General features: G+C 47.7%; 4 protein-coding genes across 4 annotated transcripts; 3 read left to right on the top strand and 1 right to left on the bottom strand.

Annotated features, from left to right (window-relative positions):
• The first annotated feature begins 7,435 nt into the window (after nt 1–7,435).
• FOBCDRAFT_223992 (inositol oxygenase) lies at nt 7,436–9,159 on the top strand. The gene has a single exon (XM_031184588.3). The coding sequence runs from the start codon at nt 7,834–7,836 to the stop codon at nt 8,758–8,760; it is 927 nt and encodes a 308-aa protein (XP_031040230.1). The 5' UTR covers nt 7,436–7,833; the 3' UTR covers nt 8,761–9,159.
• Nucleotides 9,160–9,288: 129 nt separating this feature from the next.
• FOBCDRAFT_223990 (P-loop containing nucleoside triphosphate hydrolase protein) lies at nt 9,289–11,586 on the top strand. The gene is made up of 5 exons (XM_031184587.3): nt 9,289–9,741; nt 9,805–10,280; nt 10,334–10,731; nt 10,808–11,192; nt 11,247–11,586. The coding sequence occupies exons 1-5, from the start codon at nt 9,421–9,423 to the stop codon at nt 11,509–11,511; spliced, it is 1,845 nt and encodes a 614-aa protein (XP_031040229.2). The 5' UTR covers nt 9,289–9,420; the 3' UTR covers nt 11,512–11,586.
• A 404-nt stretch (nt 11,587–11,990) lies between these two features.
• On the top strand, nt 11,991–13,217 carry FOBCDRAFT_293531 (NADP-dependent oxidoreductase domain-containing protein; the record flags this gene model as incomplete). Its single annotated transcript, XM_059611828.1, has 2 exons — nt 11,991–12,484; nt 12,535–13,217. 2 exons carry the CDS (start codon nt 11,991–11,993, stop codon nt 13,112–13,114), a joined length of 1,074 nt encoding a protein of 357 aa, XP_059464949.1. The 3' UTR covers nt 13,115–13,217.
• Nucleotides 13,218–13,223: 6 nt separating this feature from the next.
• On the bottom strand, nt 13,224–13,988 carry FOBCDRAFT_293529 (uncharacterized protein; the record flags this gene model as incomplete). Its single annotated transcript, XM_059611827.1, has 2 exons — nt 13,323–13,988; nt 13,224–13,254 (listed from the first exon to the last, which is right to left on the bottom strand). The coding sequence occupies exons 1-2, from the start codon at nt 13,907–13,909 to the stop codon at nt 13,224–13,226; spliced, it is 618 nt and encodes a 205-aa protein (XP_059464948.1). The 5' UTR covers nt 13,910–13,988.
• Nucleotides 13,989–14,378: the final 390 nt, after the last annotated feature.

Raw genomic sequence — 14,378 nt, 5'->3', positions numbered from 1 at the left:
CAGCTGAATGTCCACCAGGTGCGGGTGTATAAACGATTAGATACCAGTCGACAGCACAATTTGGTCCCTGATGCAACTGACGTTGGTTGGGCATATCTGCAAGGGCTGTACTCAGTACTGCCGATCCTGATAACTGACTGCTTCGTGCATTGGAGCCTCGATGCCAGATTTCATGGGTGGCTAGTGATCCTGAATTTCGATAAGCTCGCTTCCCAATTGATCATGAATGTGTTTGGGCAGTTCATTACGGTACTGGCGCCACCGTCCGCCTAGCAGCAAGGTGCATGCATAACGAGGATCAAGGTTGATCGTTGGTGGCGCTTTTGGCGCTTTTGGCGCTCTTGAGTCGAGACCTTGTGTCCTCAGTGAGCCACAGTATTCAAGGTTTGCCGAGTTCCTGGAAACCGTGTGACCGTTGAACCTCTGCTACAGCTCCTCGACCCCCGTTTCACTTTGTCGACAAAGCCTTGCATGTCTCTCTCCATTTGGCCAACAGATTCCTGGCAGACAACAACGCACGCACGCCTTATGAGCCTTTGAAGCTCGGACACTGGGCAGGACTTTACATACAGGAATGGAACAGTCAAGAGAAAGATGCCAGGTCTCGAGAAGAAACGAGTGAATGCGATCAAGAGGCAACTCATTCGTTTTCTGGTGGCTCTTGCATTTCAGGTAGCCACAAGTTAAGATGGGCTGACCACACCCATATTTTACGAAGTAAGCGAGTGCAACATCATCAAGCTTTTCCCATTGAATGAACGAAGTTCTCCTCGGAAATTGGTCTGCTTTTGCCTTGGTTTGCTAAGGCACAGCTCTGCAGTCTCTGTTTCCTGCGCTATTGTTCGATACTGTGTATGCAATACCAGACCTTCGCGGTAAGTACTTTACACTGAGATGAAGCATTCATAATAGGCTAACCGGGCTCCTGGCTCAAAGCCCACTTCGTATTCCCGAATCAACAGGCGCCCGCAAAGATTTCCATCCTAGGATGGATGTTGTTTTGCTCCGCAAGTGGAGAGAAATCTTTCTTCAGAACATCACAAACTGTGATCGGAGGGCGCCGACGGAGAGAGTTGACTGGCAACCCAAGGTTGAAGAGCCGCTAATTACACTTTAGTCTCAGCTAATCATGGGAAACTAAGCCAAGAGCATCAATTTCCTTAGCTTGGCCAGCAACCACCATCGAGCGAACTGTACACTGGAGAATACGGCTATGTGATGCCGCTTCAGCGATCCCTCCATCAGCTACGAATACTGCGCTACAGATATTGGCTCTGCCACTGTCGGGCATAAGCTCCTGCTCCCCAACCCCGCTCCAGGATGCAACGTCAAGCCAGGCTGAGTTGACGGGGAAATGATCCGCAATGCATCGGAGAGGCAATCGACAACGGTTTAGTTAAACCTACAGTAGTAGTCTGCAACTCTTGGAGAAGACAAAGTTCGCAAGCCCATCTGCCTGTGCACAACAACACCCCGTGGCATCCACGCTATGTGGCTGTTCTGGACATGAAACCGACCCTGGATTGCACCTAGCAATAGTTCCAGGGGACCGGACTGGAACTGGTTCAAAGCCAAGATCATTCGTATCGTTATTGCAACATCCCACCGCACGGTTATTCTCCGTAGGGCTGGTATGGATTACCTGGTGGGTCCGAGTTTCCCGGCCGGGAGAACTCCTCAAGGTAAGGAGCCCGTAAGCCGTTCATCATAAGGATAATATTGTGACGAATTCTTCAGGTGAGGGGGCTTTTCTTCGTAGCCTCTTCTGCAGACATAAGCGATTTCTTACCATGCTGCCATCCCAAGGGTTCCGACCATTGCATCTCCACAGCTGTGTCCAGTCAGCTTGCATCTGCTAGAGAAACGTGTCCTCTCTTTCCATGAATTTCTAGCTAAGCTTTGTGGATTGATCAAGACCCTAGTTTATTAAGGAGCGTTGAGCTATCTCAGAGGGATATTCCCGAGAGTGTGGAGAGAGACAACAAGACTTGCACTTCTGGATGTGCGCACGGATCTCGTGCTTGAGGACAGACAGGGTGTGAACCTCGAAATTCTCTCCCATTGTGCCATCCACAGTTCGAGACGTTCCTGAAGAGGGTGGTTCCTGGCTGTCTCTACGGACAGGGGATTGGCGCAACGACAACCCCTCCTCGACAAGGTTTTGATGGACTGGTGAGTGTTGTGCTAACCACCGTGCCCTGGTAGTAAAATGGCACCTGTCATCTCTTGCGTGGACTCGATGTCTTTGACATCACACCCTCAGGAAATCGATTATTGGCGAGAGGCTAGAGGCTGCACTGTTAGATGCACATGCAGCTCGCGCCACAGGACGATGAGAGGCTTGATCTGATCACCAACCATCTTCTTGGCCTGGACGCTGTTTTGGGGACGGGTTCAGCCATCCTCAGGCAACACTACGCACGCAGGCTAATGGATAAACAAAGCAGTATCCTCGTCGACTCTTTACGAATATGGATAATCCAAGGCAGTTTTGCAAGGAAGTTGCTTGCACGGTGGAATGCTCTGACTCTAGCCAAAAGTACTCCAACATAGCAACACCGATTGCCCTCCAAAGATGGTTAAACCTACTGATCTGCGCTACCTGGCTAGCCCTTGTCAACAAACCGTTACGTGAAATCCACCCCAGAGACTCTTTGGGTACGGTACTTAATCACAGAGATACGATAGCAAGTGGCTGCGACTTTCGCATGTGATTCTTAGTCGCTGCAGACTACTACATATTTACGTATCGAAAGTGTCTTCTTGACGCAATCACACACCAAGAAACAGTTTTCCCCGTTGCTAGACAGCATGCAAACTCCAGCACGTTAACCGGTATCTTGTATCTCGCTATTCGTAGCAAATGTCACCGTCAATCACATTCATCCCAGTGGTTATTTTTGTTCACGATCTCCTTAGCAGATCTGTCTCTATTAGGCAATTTGAAGAGTCCAATTAACTGGCGAGATCCAGATCTGGGCCATTCTCAGATAGTCCGATTAGTGAAGATGGCCAAGCCAAAAGTAGCCAGGCGGCATCAGGCTTAATGCCCTTGATAGCAGATGACCCAGGCCAGGCCAGGCCAGGCACTCATAGTTTTGTCGGATGTAGTTTTCCTTGAGGCGTTATTTTGGATCACGTCTAAGCACCTCAGTGCATCCACGATCCAGGGTACAGCACATGGCCTGACTTTCACATTTAGTAACGGCCGTTTTATTCGGCAGTTACGCTAATGAACAGCTTATTCCCATCTCATGGGTGAAACAAACACGGATATAACTCAACGACATGGCGACAAGTGGGCCTCGATTGTCAAAGCGCAAAGTCCTCTCCACACCAGTTTTATGGAAAAGGGAGTTCTTCGCGATGAGTTATATCTTGGTCGCCAAGCCAGTCTTCCTTGAATCTAGCCGTAGTGAGTCGCCGCGGCTTGTGTCACCAGTCAAGTCTCTGGTTGGTGCAATGCATCAGACAGGGTGACATATCGGATCCACGGCTGAATATGCAAACATTCAAAAAGAGATAAACCAGGCTGTCCACTGACGATTGTCGCTTAGCAGTTGAGTGAATTCTAGGACCTGTTGGGAGAGGGAGAGGCCCCATCTCCTGAACATAGGATCAAAACATTCGGAATGAAGCGCCTTGACGGTCACGGATGTGTTCCACCAACATGATTTATCCTGGACCGACGAATCATAACCTCAACGGGCTCAGTACCCGGTTGAAACCCAGATATCAAGGAAGTCAAGGGTACATACTCTCGGGCTCTTGATCAGAGGCTCAAGGATCTCGACAGGGAGCTTAACCTTGATGATCTACATGCACGGATGCTTGCCTGCTTCAATGTACTCTGTACGCTTGGACACCTCTTGCTGTTTCAAGTGCAGCCTTACCCTCGAGTCTTAAATTTTGATAATTTCTCGTGTCTTTGCACCAGCCCCAGCTGACGTCTGTGCTGCCGGAGAAGCAATGACCAAACTTGCAGGGATACCTAGGTCTTGGTAGGGATTCAAGGTATTTTAGAGTTGGTGATTGGAGTTTCGGGCTCTGAAAACCCCTGGTATCAAACTTGTCACCTCGAAAGTATGCATTAGTTGCTTTGGCTCAAATCGATCTGAGATGGCACTATCTCGTTAGTCGAATCCCCCCTCCCTTGACTCACAACTGGCAGTTGATTCCTTGAACATCCCAAGTTTCATCGATCGAGCGAGCCCTTGCTTGCGACTCTAACAACGATCAAAGTTTCACGGAACATGAAGAGCCCTGGATGTCACCTTGAGAGTTTAACCTGTAGTCGTAATTGCCGCGGTGGATATGGTGGCTCCCGAGGCCCGGACGTCCCCGATGCCTGGAGCGACTCGAGATGTCGGCCGGGATCCCGGCCTGTCGAGCTCGGTTGACGATAGCCGATTTCGGGGTCTTGCATCAAAACGAGGCTTTGGTGAAGACAGCCCATGTTTCATGCGTTGTGGGTTATGTTCCGCTTTGACATCCTGCCAATGACGCTTATGTTGTAGACAAGGATATTTGTAGCCATCATCTTGCTTCCCTGTTGGAAGACATGACCTATGATAGTGATAGACTTGATCCATGCTGCACATCAAACATTTTGATCGTTTCTTGCATGACTGGCTCGGGGCGAGCCAATTTCTGAGTCATATGCAGAAGGGCGTGATGGGCAGCACCAACGTCTGTGGTTTCTTACAAGGGACAAAACGTGGTAAGATGCCGAGGAGCGTATCAGACAGTGTTAAACCCCCGTTTTAATTCGCTTTCGGGTACTGGGGGCTCAAAAATTCTCCTTGAATAGTTGGGGAGTCGAGGCAGGCCCACATTCTTGAAAGTTGAAGTTCTCGACAGTCACTCCAGAGTCACTCATTGATATTATCTAGTTATCAGACCAATTTCATGGGATGATGACGCAGCCACCGCTTTCCTGTGACTGTTTTACTGTGACTGATTCCAAACACCCTGGATCTTATTGGGCTTTGGCTTTGTTTAAGGACATGATGATCTGGGAAGGTTGGGCTGAGCAGGCGCCTCAACCTATGAGGCCATTAACTCATTATTCAAAAAGGACTTGATGTCTAACACTTCTATTCAGGCTTTGCTACTTATTATTTGAAAATTTGTCATATGTATAGTTTTATTTGAATATTTGCTGGGTGTTGTTTCTTTTCAAACCTTATCAAGTCTCCTCAGCTTCACTTTCAAGCCTTGCTCATATACGAGTACAGCACAGCTTCCAACAGCCTACCCAGTCTGCGTTTTGACTTTTATCTTGAGTGTTCTTTATTCTTTCTTCCTATAAGGACTGCACTGTTTATTAAAATGCTCGGTCTCATCGGAGATTTAGATTGCAAAGGTTAAGATTCAAGTTTAGTCTCGCGTGATGACGATGCACCCGTTGTACCAAGTTTATCTACAGGGTAACTACAATAGTCTCGTTATCCGTAGTTGTACACTGGTAGGCCCAGGGCACAAGAACGTATATGTTCATGCCTTGTGGATAGACAATGTATTCCCTCACATATATATGGGAGCTCTATTCATTAGCCTTGTCATTATACGAAATCAGACATGACTCAGGTACCTCACATAAATACTCTGGCCTCTATGTCAAGCAATGGTAGGTGTGAGCGTTATTCCTATGGATCTTGAGCAGGCCTCCCAATGCCGTTCTCCACGACCGGCTTAGATATTGTCTGCGAATTCTGTGGATACAGGTCATTGGATGTCGTCAGAGGCATTCACGATATCAATAATTTTATTTCTTTCTTTAGTAGGAATACATATCGAGCATATTACTTCACATCGTCGACAAAATTTCCCATATATGTCGAGCAATCATTACACTTTTGACAATTACCGCTAAATTGAGCCGGCGTAAATCCATTTGGACACACTATATTTCCCTATATATTTATAATACACACGACGTATACCACAAGATACTTATTATTCCTCAACTTCATGCAGAGTAGGGTCCTTATGGTGAACCAGTAGAAAATACAGTAGGCATTGCTGACAATACAATATTGAGACTCAAACAGAATGGTGTAGGTTAAGCCACTGCAGATGCCAGATAGCGTGAGCATTTGCTAGAACGACACAATAGACAACCAGAAGTCAACGTCGAAAAAGAGGTGTTTGATCATCAAAGGTTGGCATTGAAAGCGTGAGGTGCACAAGATATAAGTGATCGGTTTGATGATTAAAGAGGTTTAATTGTCAAGATACTTCTCTTGTTCTAGCATGAAACCGACGCTCAAGTATTTCACCCACGTCAGAGTCTCAGAGCAGGTGAATAAGAGGATAAATTATTCGGATTATTTCTGCGAAATGATCTGATATCAATCAGAATTTCATCAAGATGCCTGACATTCAATATTTGAATCAGCTGACAAGAGAGAAGAATATGGCTGATAATCAACGTTTCGTAGCAGCTGCACAATGACCCAATGATCGGGGAGTCTTACTTAAAAAGGCAATCCCTCGAAATCGAGCTCTCCGGAACTAACTAAATGAACTCAGGGACCAGTAATGTTAGCGCGGAATCCAAGATCTCGTATGCGCTGTATGACGCTTAAATTCTTAGCCCACTCGGACAAAATTACCACGATGGCGAGGAACCAGTAGCCAGACTCCGATTTTGAGTTGATTTCCCACGACCAAGACTTCCGTGCCTGGAACAATAAGAGTTGAGCCGCGGGGAAATTTAGCGATTTTGGGAACATCTAAATATGGACCATATTGGAAACAACTCGTCAACCCCGGACCGGCTCAGCTTGCCCTCTCTTGAAGATGAATCTAGATCAAGACGCACGTATGGGGAAGTTTGTGGGAGAAGCACCATCAGCTATAATCCTATTATAATGCTAATAGGTGTTGGACAGTGGATGCATTCCACATGTTAAGAGTTGATATTGAAGCAGCCTTCAAAGCTTCTATTGTCAGAGACAAACTTCTAGACTGTGGCCCTGTCTTGCTCTACCTCTACTTCTAGATCTGCTGATATTGATCACATGAGGCTGTCTTGCCGTATTTGTCTAATTCAGGGTCCAACAATAATCCCCATGTTACCACGCAAGATGAGGCCCCAGAGATCTAAGCGATAGCTGCGTCTAGAACATTTTGAACAAGAATCTCCGAGTTTGCGAAGGGTCTTGAGATCCGGCAATCTTCCCGGTTAATCCCCCGCGTGACGTAGAAAGAAATTAGCAAGGTGAATTAACGTGGCATTTTGAGGTAAAAGTCGACAATATCTCCACTGCCTCCGCACTGATGCTATCCTTGGTGTCTCTTCGACAGCCGTAAACAGCTACAGCCGGCGGATCTAACTGTAAATGGTCGAGAATCTGAGAAGTCAGGGTTCACAGCGGCGTCTCTCCGGCGGATCTAGCTCGATATGTCTCTCTCGACTTAGAAACTCTGCCCGCAGAGTTCCACCATTCTCCAGATCTCGACCAAGTCTCGAAAACTTGACGAGAATTGTAGAGTAAAAACACCCACTCAGATGACGCAGATTGGTCATGTACCCGACTTCGAGTTTGATTATGCGGGGAAAAAGAAGGGGAAAGGATCCATTGATGGTGTGCGCGGACGGGCAAAGCAAAAACTTCTCGATATGAGGTTGACTTGTAAGGAAGGACAGTTTTGACATCAACTACTACATAAGACCATCCTTCTCACGTCTTTGAGATTCAATTCTCCAAGCTCATCATCATTCTCACACTCTCAACTACAACTGAATCTTCAAGAACAATACCAGCCTCTTCTCTCAACTTACCTTATACTACCTCCATCACTTCACTTACACACATCACATTCACAATGGCTCCCGGCGCTGTCGTTGACGATTTCTCCAGCCACGATGGCCAAGCCCTCGAGGTTCTCTCTGACAAGATCGACGATGTCAACGTGATCAAGTACGACGAGACTTCCAAGTTCGACAAGGAGAAGGACAAGAACACCTTCCGCCAATACGCCGACGCCACCGACCGCGTCAAGAACTTCTACCGCGAGCAGCACCACAAGCAGACAGTCGCCTACAACCTCGCTGCCCGCAACCGCTTCTACAACGCCTCTCGTCCTCGTGCCGAGATGACCATCTGGGAGGCCATGGAGAAACTCAACACTCTTGTTGATGAGTCTGACCCTGATACTTCCCTCTCTCAGATCCAGCATCTTCTTCAGTCTGCTGAGGCTATTCGTCGTGATGGCAAGCCTCGATGGATGCAGTTGACTGGTCTTATCCACGACCTTGGAAAGCTTATGCTCTTCTTCCCCGAGCTCGAGACTCAGGGTCAGTGGGACGTTGTCGGTGACACATTCCCTGTTGGCTGTGCTTTCTCCGACAAGATCATCTACCCCGAGACCTTCGCTGAGGGTAACCCCGATGCTATCAACCCCGACTTCAACACCAAGTACGGTATCTACTCTCCCAACTGTGGTCTCGACAACGTCATGCTCTCATGGGGTCACGACGAGTACCTCTACCATGTCGTCAAGGACCAGTCCACTCTCCCTGACGAGGCTCTCGCCATGATCCGCTACCACTCCTTCTACCCCTGGCACCGCGAGGGAGCTTACCGCCACCTCATGTGCGACAAGGACCATGAGATGCTCAAGGCTGTCAACGCCTTCAACCCCTATGACTTGTATTCCAAGAGCGACGGTGTGCCCGATGCTGAGAAGCTCAAGCCTTACTACATGGAGCTCATCAGCGAGTACTTCCCCAACCCTGTCATCAAGTGGTAAAAAGGGAATGAAAGCAAAAGCAAAAAAAGAACCGATAGAATTGGGATATAGATGATGTTTTCTTTGGGAATCTGTTAGCCTGGAATTTTGGGACATGGGATATAATGAACTGAGCGAATGATAAATATACTTGTTGTTGATGATCAAACCTGTCTCTTGTCTCTCTCCGTTAAGTGATTGAAGTGAAGTCGACTTCGACATGTAATAAAGTTGGCTTGTATTGACACTTGTCTCTGTCTGCTTCAATATTTCCTATGCAAGTACTTCAAGATAGAACCAGGAAGCAGTTGGATACAGGTGATTGGAAATAGAGGCATACGCCTACACTGTGTATGAAAGGAACAACAACGTGAAGCTATTCCCAGCCAAACAAGGTTAGACAAAGTTTGGAGGTGCATGTATTGATAAGCACGATAAGAAGAAAAAAAAGTTCGAACTCTGAACGATTTTCTTCAATTTCCCAGGCTAAGCCCAAAGGTGCTAGCTCGATAGTCAATCAGCCAATCAAGTAATCATCCGCCGGGTAGCTGCCCCTCAGCCTGCTGGAAATTTGGAGGAAAAGTTACCCAGCAGCGAAAGATTATCTCTGGGCAGTTGAGAAATCACCATCTTTCTTCGACACACACCAACACCAACACCACACAACAACCAACTTACACAATGGGGTCCTTATCGAAACGAAAGCGCGATCAAACAGAAGAGGTCGTCGCTGACGAAAAGCCTGCTACTACCGAAGTTGAAAAGCCTACGAAGCCTGCGCAAAAACAAGAGGATGAGACTTCCTTCGTCGATCTCGGTCTTGATCCTAGACTGCTACAAGCTATCGCTCAGCAGAAGTTTGCAAAGCCGACGCTAGTACAGAGGAAGGCGATTCCTTTGGCTCTCAATGGACAAGATGTTTTGGCCAAGGCCGACTGTGGCTCTGGAAAGACGGCAGCTTATGTTCTGCCGTTGCTATCTAGCATTCTGAAGCGCAAAGCTGTATGCCACCCGATTCTCGAGATATCCTATTCTTGAAGACTTTGCTAATAGCCATGTGTTTAGACCGACTCTACTGCTTTCACAACCGCCCTCATCCTCGTCCCGACCCGCGAGCTTGCCGACCAGGTCTTCAAGGCCATCGAACAATTTGCTTCCTTCTGCGCAAAGGATATCAGCACAGTCAAGTTGACCGACAAGGTTTCCAATGCCGTGCAGCGCGCCCTTCTCTCAAACTCGCCCGACATTGTTATCTCGACCCCTGCGACTGCCTGGCACAATGCCAACTCTTCAGCACTCTCAATCGACAAACTCACACATCTTATCCTGGACGAAGCCGATCTTGTTCTTTCCTACGGTTACAGTGAGGATCTGGAGAACTTGTCACGATCGGTCCCCAAGGGTACTCAGGTCATGATGATGAGCGCTACTCTTACAGATGAGGTCGACGCACTCAAGGGGATTTTCCGACGTGACCCGACGTTGTTGGATCTCAAGGAGAAGGAGGCTGAAGGCGAGGGTATCACCCAATTTGTGGCCAAGTACGTTCTCCTGATATTCAGATACAAGCGACCAGTTGCTGACATATTACTAGGTGTGGTGAAGACGAGAAGTTCCTTCTTGCCTATGTGATCTTCAAGCTCAAATTGATCAAGGGCAAGTGCATCATCTTTGTGAGCGACATTGACCGATGCTACCGTCTCAAGCTCTTCTTTGAGCAGTTCGGCATTCGAAGTTGTATTCTGAACTCTGAACTTCCCTTGAACTCGCGAGTTCATGTCGTTGAGGAGTTCAACAAACATGTTTACGATATCATCATTGCCGCCGATGAGAAGAATGAGATGATGGGAGATGATGAGGAACCTGTTGAAGGCGAGACTGAGGATGCCGAAAAGCAGGGCGACGGAGATGATGCGGAGACGGAAGCAAAGCGACCGAAGAAGAAGGCCAAGAAGTCCAAGGGCGGTGATAAAGAGTATGGTGTATCAAGAGGTATGTTTGCCCGGCGCTGTCATTTGTATGGCAGAAAGTTACCCAAGCACAGGATTTGCACTAACAACACTTATAGGTGTCGATTTCAAGAAGGTTTCCGCAGTCATCAACTTCGATCTCCCCACAACAGCATCAGCCTACACACATAGAATAGGACGTACAGCGCGAGCTGGACAGACTGGCATGGCTCTGTCATTCGTCGTCCCTAAAGATCTATACCGAAAGCACATGCCTACGTCCACACCAGCATCAGAGAATGACGAGAAGGTGATGGCCAAGATCATCAGGCAGCAAGCCAAGCGAGGAAAAGAGGTGAAGCCTTACAACTTCAACATGAAGCAAGTGGATCCTTTCCGGTACCGAATGAACGATGCTCTACGTGCGGTTACCAAGGTTTCTATCCGAGAGGCCCGAACAAGAGAGTTGCGACAGGAGCTGTTGAAGAGTGAGAAACTGAAGCGGTAAGCATATACACAATAACGCATCATATTCAGGCTGTACTAACAATCGTTCAGATATTTCGAGGAGAACCCTACGGAACTCACCCATCTTCGCCACGACGGTGAACTTCGAACTGCTAGACAACAAGCTCACCTGAAGCATATCCCAGAGTATCTCCTACCCAAAGATGGCAAACAAGCCTTGACAAACGACATTGGCTTTGTGGCACTCAGGAAAGACCGCAAGGGCCATAAGGGTAAGAAGGGTCGCGGATTTAAGGTTGGCTCAAGGAAGCGAGATCCGCTCAAGACATTCAAGGCGAGGCGCAAGACAAAATAGAGGGACTAGTGTAATACAGCGTTTTTGTGGTTTTTGATACCTTGATCTGAATTCAAGATTCTTTGTTCTCTTTGACCTGGTTTCTATCGATTGGCCTACACTGATACGAACCTCACGGTGAATAAGATATTGCCCGTGACCGAGGCTGTCTTAGTCATTCATGCAAGATCCTTTAAAGTTTCGGAGACAAGCAGTCTTTCGGCCGCAAGTGTGGGGATGAGAAGCTGCCTGGATATGTCCGCGCAAAGCTAACCCCGTTTCATACACTGATGTAACGAATATCAAGAAGGACACATGAAATAATGTCGTAACCTGGACTGGGATAGGGCGGTTAATATAATGATGAGGAGGCGTTGGACATGTATAAAAGGAAGAGAGTTTCTCTGTGTTTGAGAACATGTTCTTCGTAAAAGCCAAGGCACTTGCATCCAACCAATATTTCCTCCAACTGCCCAAACTCCATTTCTGAGAACTACATCATGGCTCCTCCAGCTCAACTCCCTTTTCGACAGCTCACCAAGAATGGCCCCAAGATCCCATCCGTTGGTCTTGGTCTTATGGGAATCAGCGTCGGATACGGAGCAGCCACGTATGAATCACATCTCCAAATCCTGAACCTCACTAATATACCCAGATCTGACGAAGAACGTCTCAAACTCCTCGACCGTGCATGGGAACTTGGCTGTACCAATTGGGACACAGCTGATGTCTACGGCGATAGTGAAGATGTCGTAGGCAAATGGTTCAAGCTTCACCCCGAACGTCGTCAGGATATCTTCCTTGCGACCAAGTTTGGGCTGAGGGTAGGTGAGAAAGGGATAGTTACTGATTCATCGCCTGAGCATGTGAGGAAGAGTATTGAGAGCAGCTTGAAGAGGCTTGGTGTTGAGCACATTGATCTGTATTACATGCATCGTGCAAACGAGGATGTGCCTATTGAGAAAACTGTGGAAGCCATGAAGCAATTGGTTGAGTAAGTCATTCCACCATGAAATAAGTTAAGCAGGACTCACGCCCACATAGTGAGGGAAAGGTCAAGTACTTGGGCCTCTCAGAGATCTCGTCTACCACTCTCCGCCGAGCCCACGCCATCCATACCATCTCAGCAGTACAAGTCGAGTACAACCCCTGGACACTCGACATCGAAGGTCCTTCAGGAACAAACCTTCTCAAAGCTTGCGAAGAGCTAGACGTGGCGGTGTTTGCCTACTCACCCCTTGGTCGTGGTATCTTGACCGGTCGTTTTCGCTCTGTCGATGATTTCGAAGAGACAGATACCCGAAGAAACTTGACGCGGTTCCAGGGTGACAACTTCAAGAAGAACTTGAAGATTGTGGACCAGTTCAATGAGTTGGCCAAGAACAAGGGATTTACATCCTCACAGCTCGTCCTGGCCTGGATCTTGGAGCAGAGCCCCAAAATGTTTGTCATTCCTGGCACGAAGAACATCAAGTATCTCGAAGAGAACGTGGGAGCAGCAAAGGTGACGCTGAGTAAGGAGGAGAATCAAGAGTTGAGGAAATTGGCAGTTGAGGCTGGAGTTGTAGGAGGACGGGATCCCTTCTTTGGCTGCTTTGTTGATACAGCTCCTCTGGAGAAGTGAATGCCCACAGAGATAGCAGTGTTGGCTGTATGATGCTTGCTTCGGTAGCAGTTTCTAGGCCATGTCCATACGGAAAAGTTTACCGTTCCATGAAGACCCATCATCATGATCATTCCCAAAGCTCCCCATAATATGAAATCCTTGATCAACGTAGTATCTGTAACCATTAAAAATGAACCGAGTCGAGGGTGTCCTTCTGGGAACATACTGCACCAACTGCCCATTACCTCCATCCCAGCAATCAAGCCAGATCGTCTTCCAACCACGCTCAAGAGTATAATCCTTGACTTTCTGAAGGAGAGCAGCCCCAGCCCCACGACGTCTATCACCAACTCGGTGATCAGTGACGAGGTATTGGAGGAAGACAAACTTGCCCTTTTTCAACGCAGGTTCGATCTGGGCTTTCAAACTCTCTGTCTCTTTCAAATAGCTCACGAATTGTTCTTCGACAATTTTGACGAAACCAACAGACACAAAGGATTTTCCATTCTCGTCCACGCGGCGGGAGAGGTTTCCGTTTGCAGTGGATCCTGAGCTGGTCTGATCGTCTTCAACCTCGGCGATAAATATTCTCTCTCGATCACCAGCCCCCGTTTCACAGAACTGCTCCGACTTGGAGACAGCATCATGCATCTTCTGCATGAACGACTCCTTTCTAGAAAGGGGCTCAGTTCCCCATTGACCAGCGTTTCCCGCCGCAACAAGGTGGGGTATAGTCGAGTCCATTGCATCAGCCATGAACTGAGCATCATTAAATGATGTAGAAGCGTCGTGGAAAGAGAACTGATTCACCATATTTAAGATGATTAACCCCTGGAATACGGAAAGCTCAGATGAGGCCTAGGAGAAGGGCACTGTATGGCTTCAAGAGAAAGGTCGTGTGTAAAACAACAAGTTTGCTTATTCAGATGCCAGCATTGCATATGTGGTGTTTCAGTGGACCACAAGACGTAAGATATGTAACGCTAGCAAGGATCGCAATCCCTGAAACTTCTATGTGAGCTTCTAGAAGAAAAGACGATTTATACCTTGACATCTTCATTATATCGACTGAGATTCTGAAGAAGCACCCCAGGAACCCGCAAGCATCGTATCACTTTAAACTCTAATTGATAATGAGCCCTGAGATAATCCGGGGACCCCAAGGTCCGATAAGTCGGTCGGATCAACCTCCAAGGTTCTCTGAAGGTGTTGACGGGTTGTGCACCCTCATCATCACCTTCGAGGTAGATGGCGCTATAATAGTCGCATGGGATGGTCCACC

This window comes from Fusarium oxysporum, chromosome V (genome assembly GCF_013085055.1).
Source record: "Fusarium oxysporum Fo47 chromosome V, complete sequence".
In the NCBI taxonomy this organism is placed as follows: Eukaryota; Fungi; Ascomycota; class Sordariomycetes; order Hypocreales; family Nectriaceae; genus Fusarium; species Fusarium oxysporum.
The sequence above is the reverse complement of the archived record's forward strand: the minus strand, read 5'-3'. Positions and strand labels throughout refer to the sequence as shown.

Coding starts and splice junctions, on each gene's coding strand:
- FOBCDRAFT_223992 (XM_031184588.3), top strand. CDS start 7,834: ATGGCTCCCGGCGCTGTCGTTGACGATTTCTCCAGCCACGATGGCCAA.
- FOBCDRAFT_223990 (XM_031184587.3), top strand. CDS start 9,421: ATGGGGTCCTTATCGAAACGAAAGCGCGATCAAACAGAAGAGGTCGTC. Junction 9,742..9,804: donor GCATTCTGAAGCGCAAAGCT/GTATGCCACCCG, acceptor CCATGTGTTTAG/ACCGACTCTACTGCTTTCAC. Junction 11,193..11,246: donor AAGAGTGAGAAACTGAAGCG/GTAAGCATATAC, acceptor ACAATCGTTCAG/ATATTTCGAGGAGAACCCTA.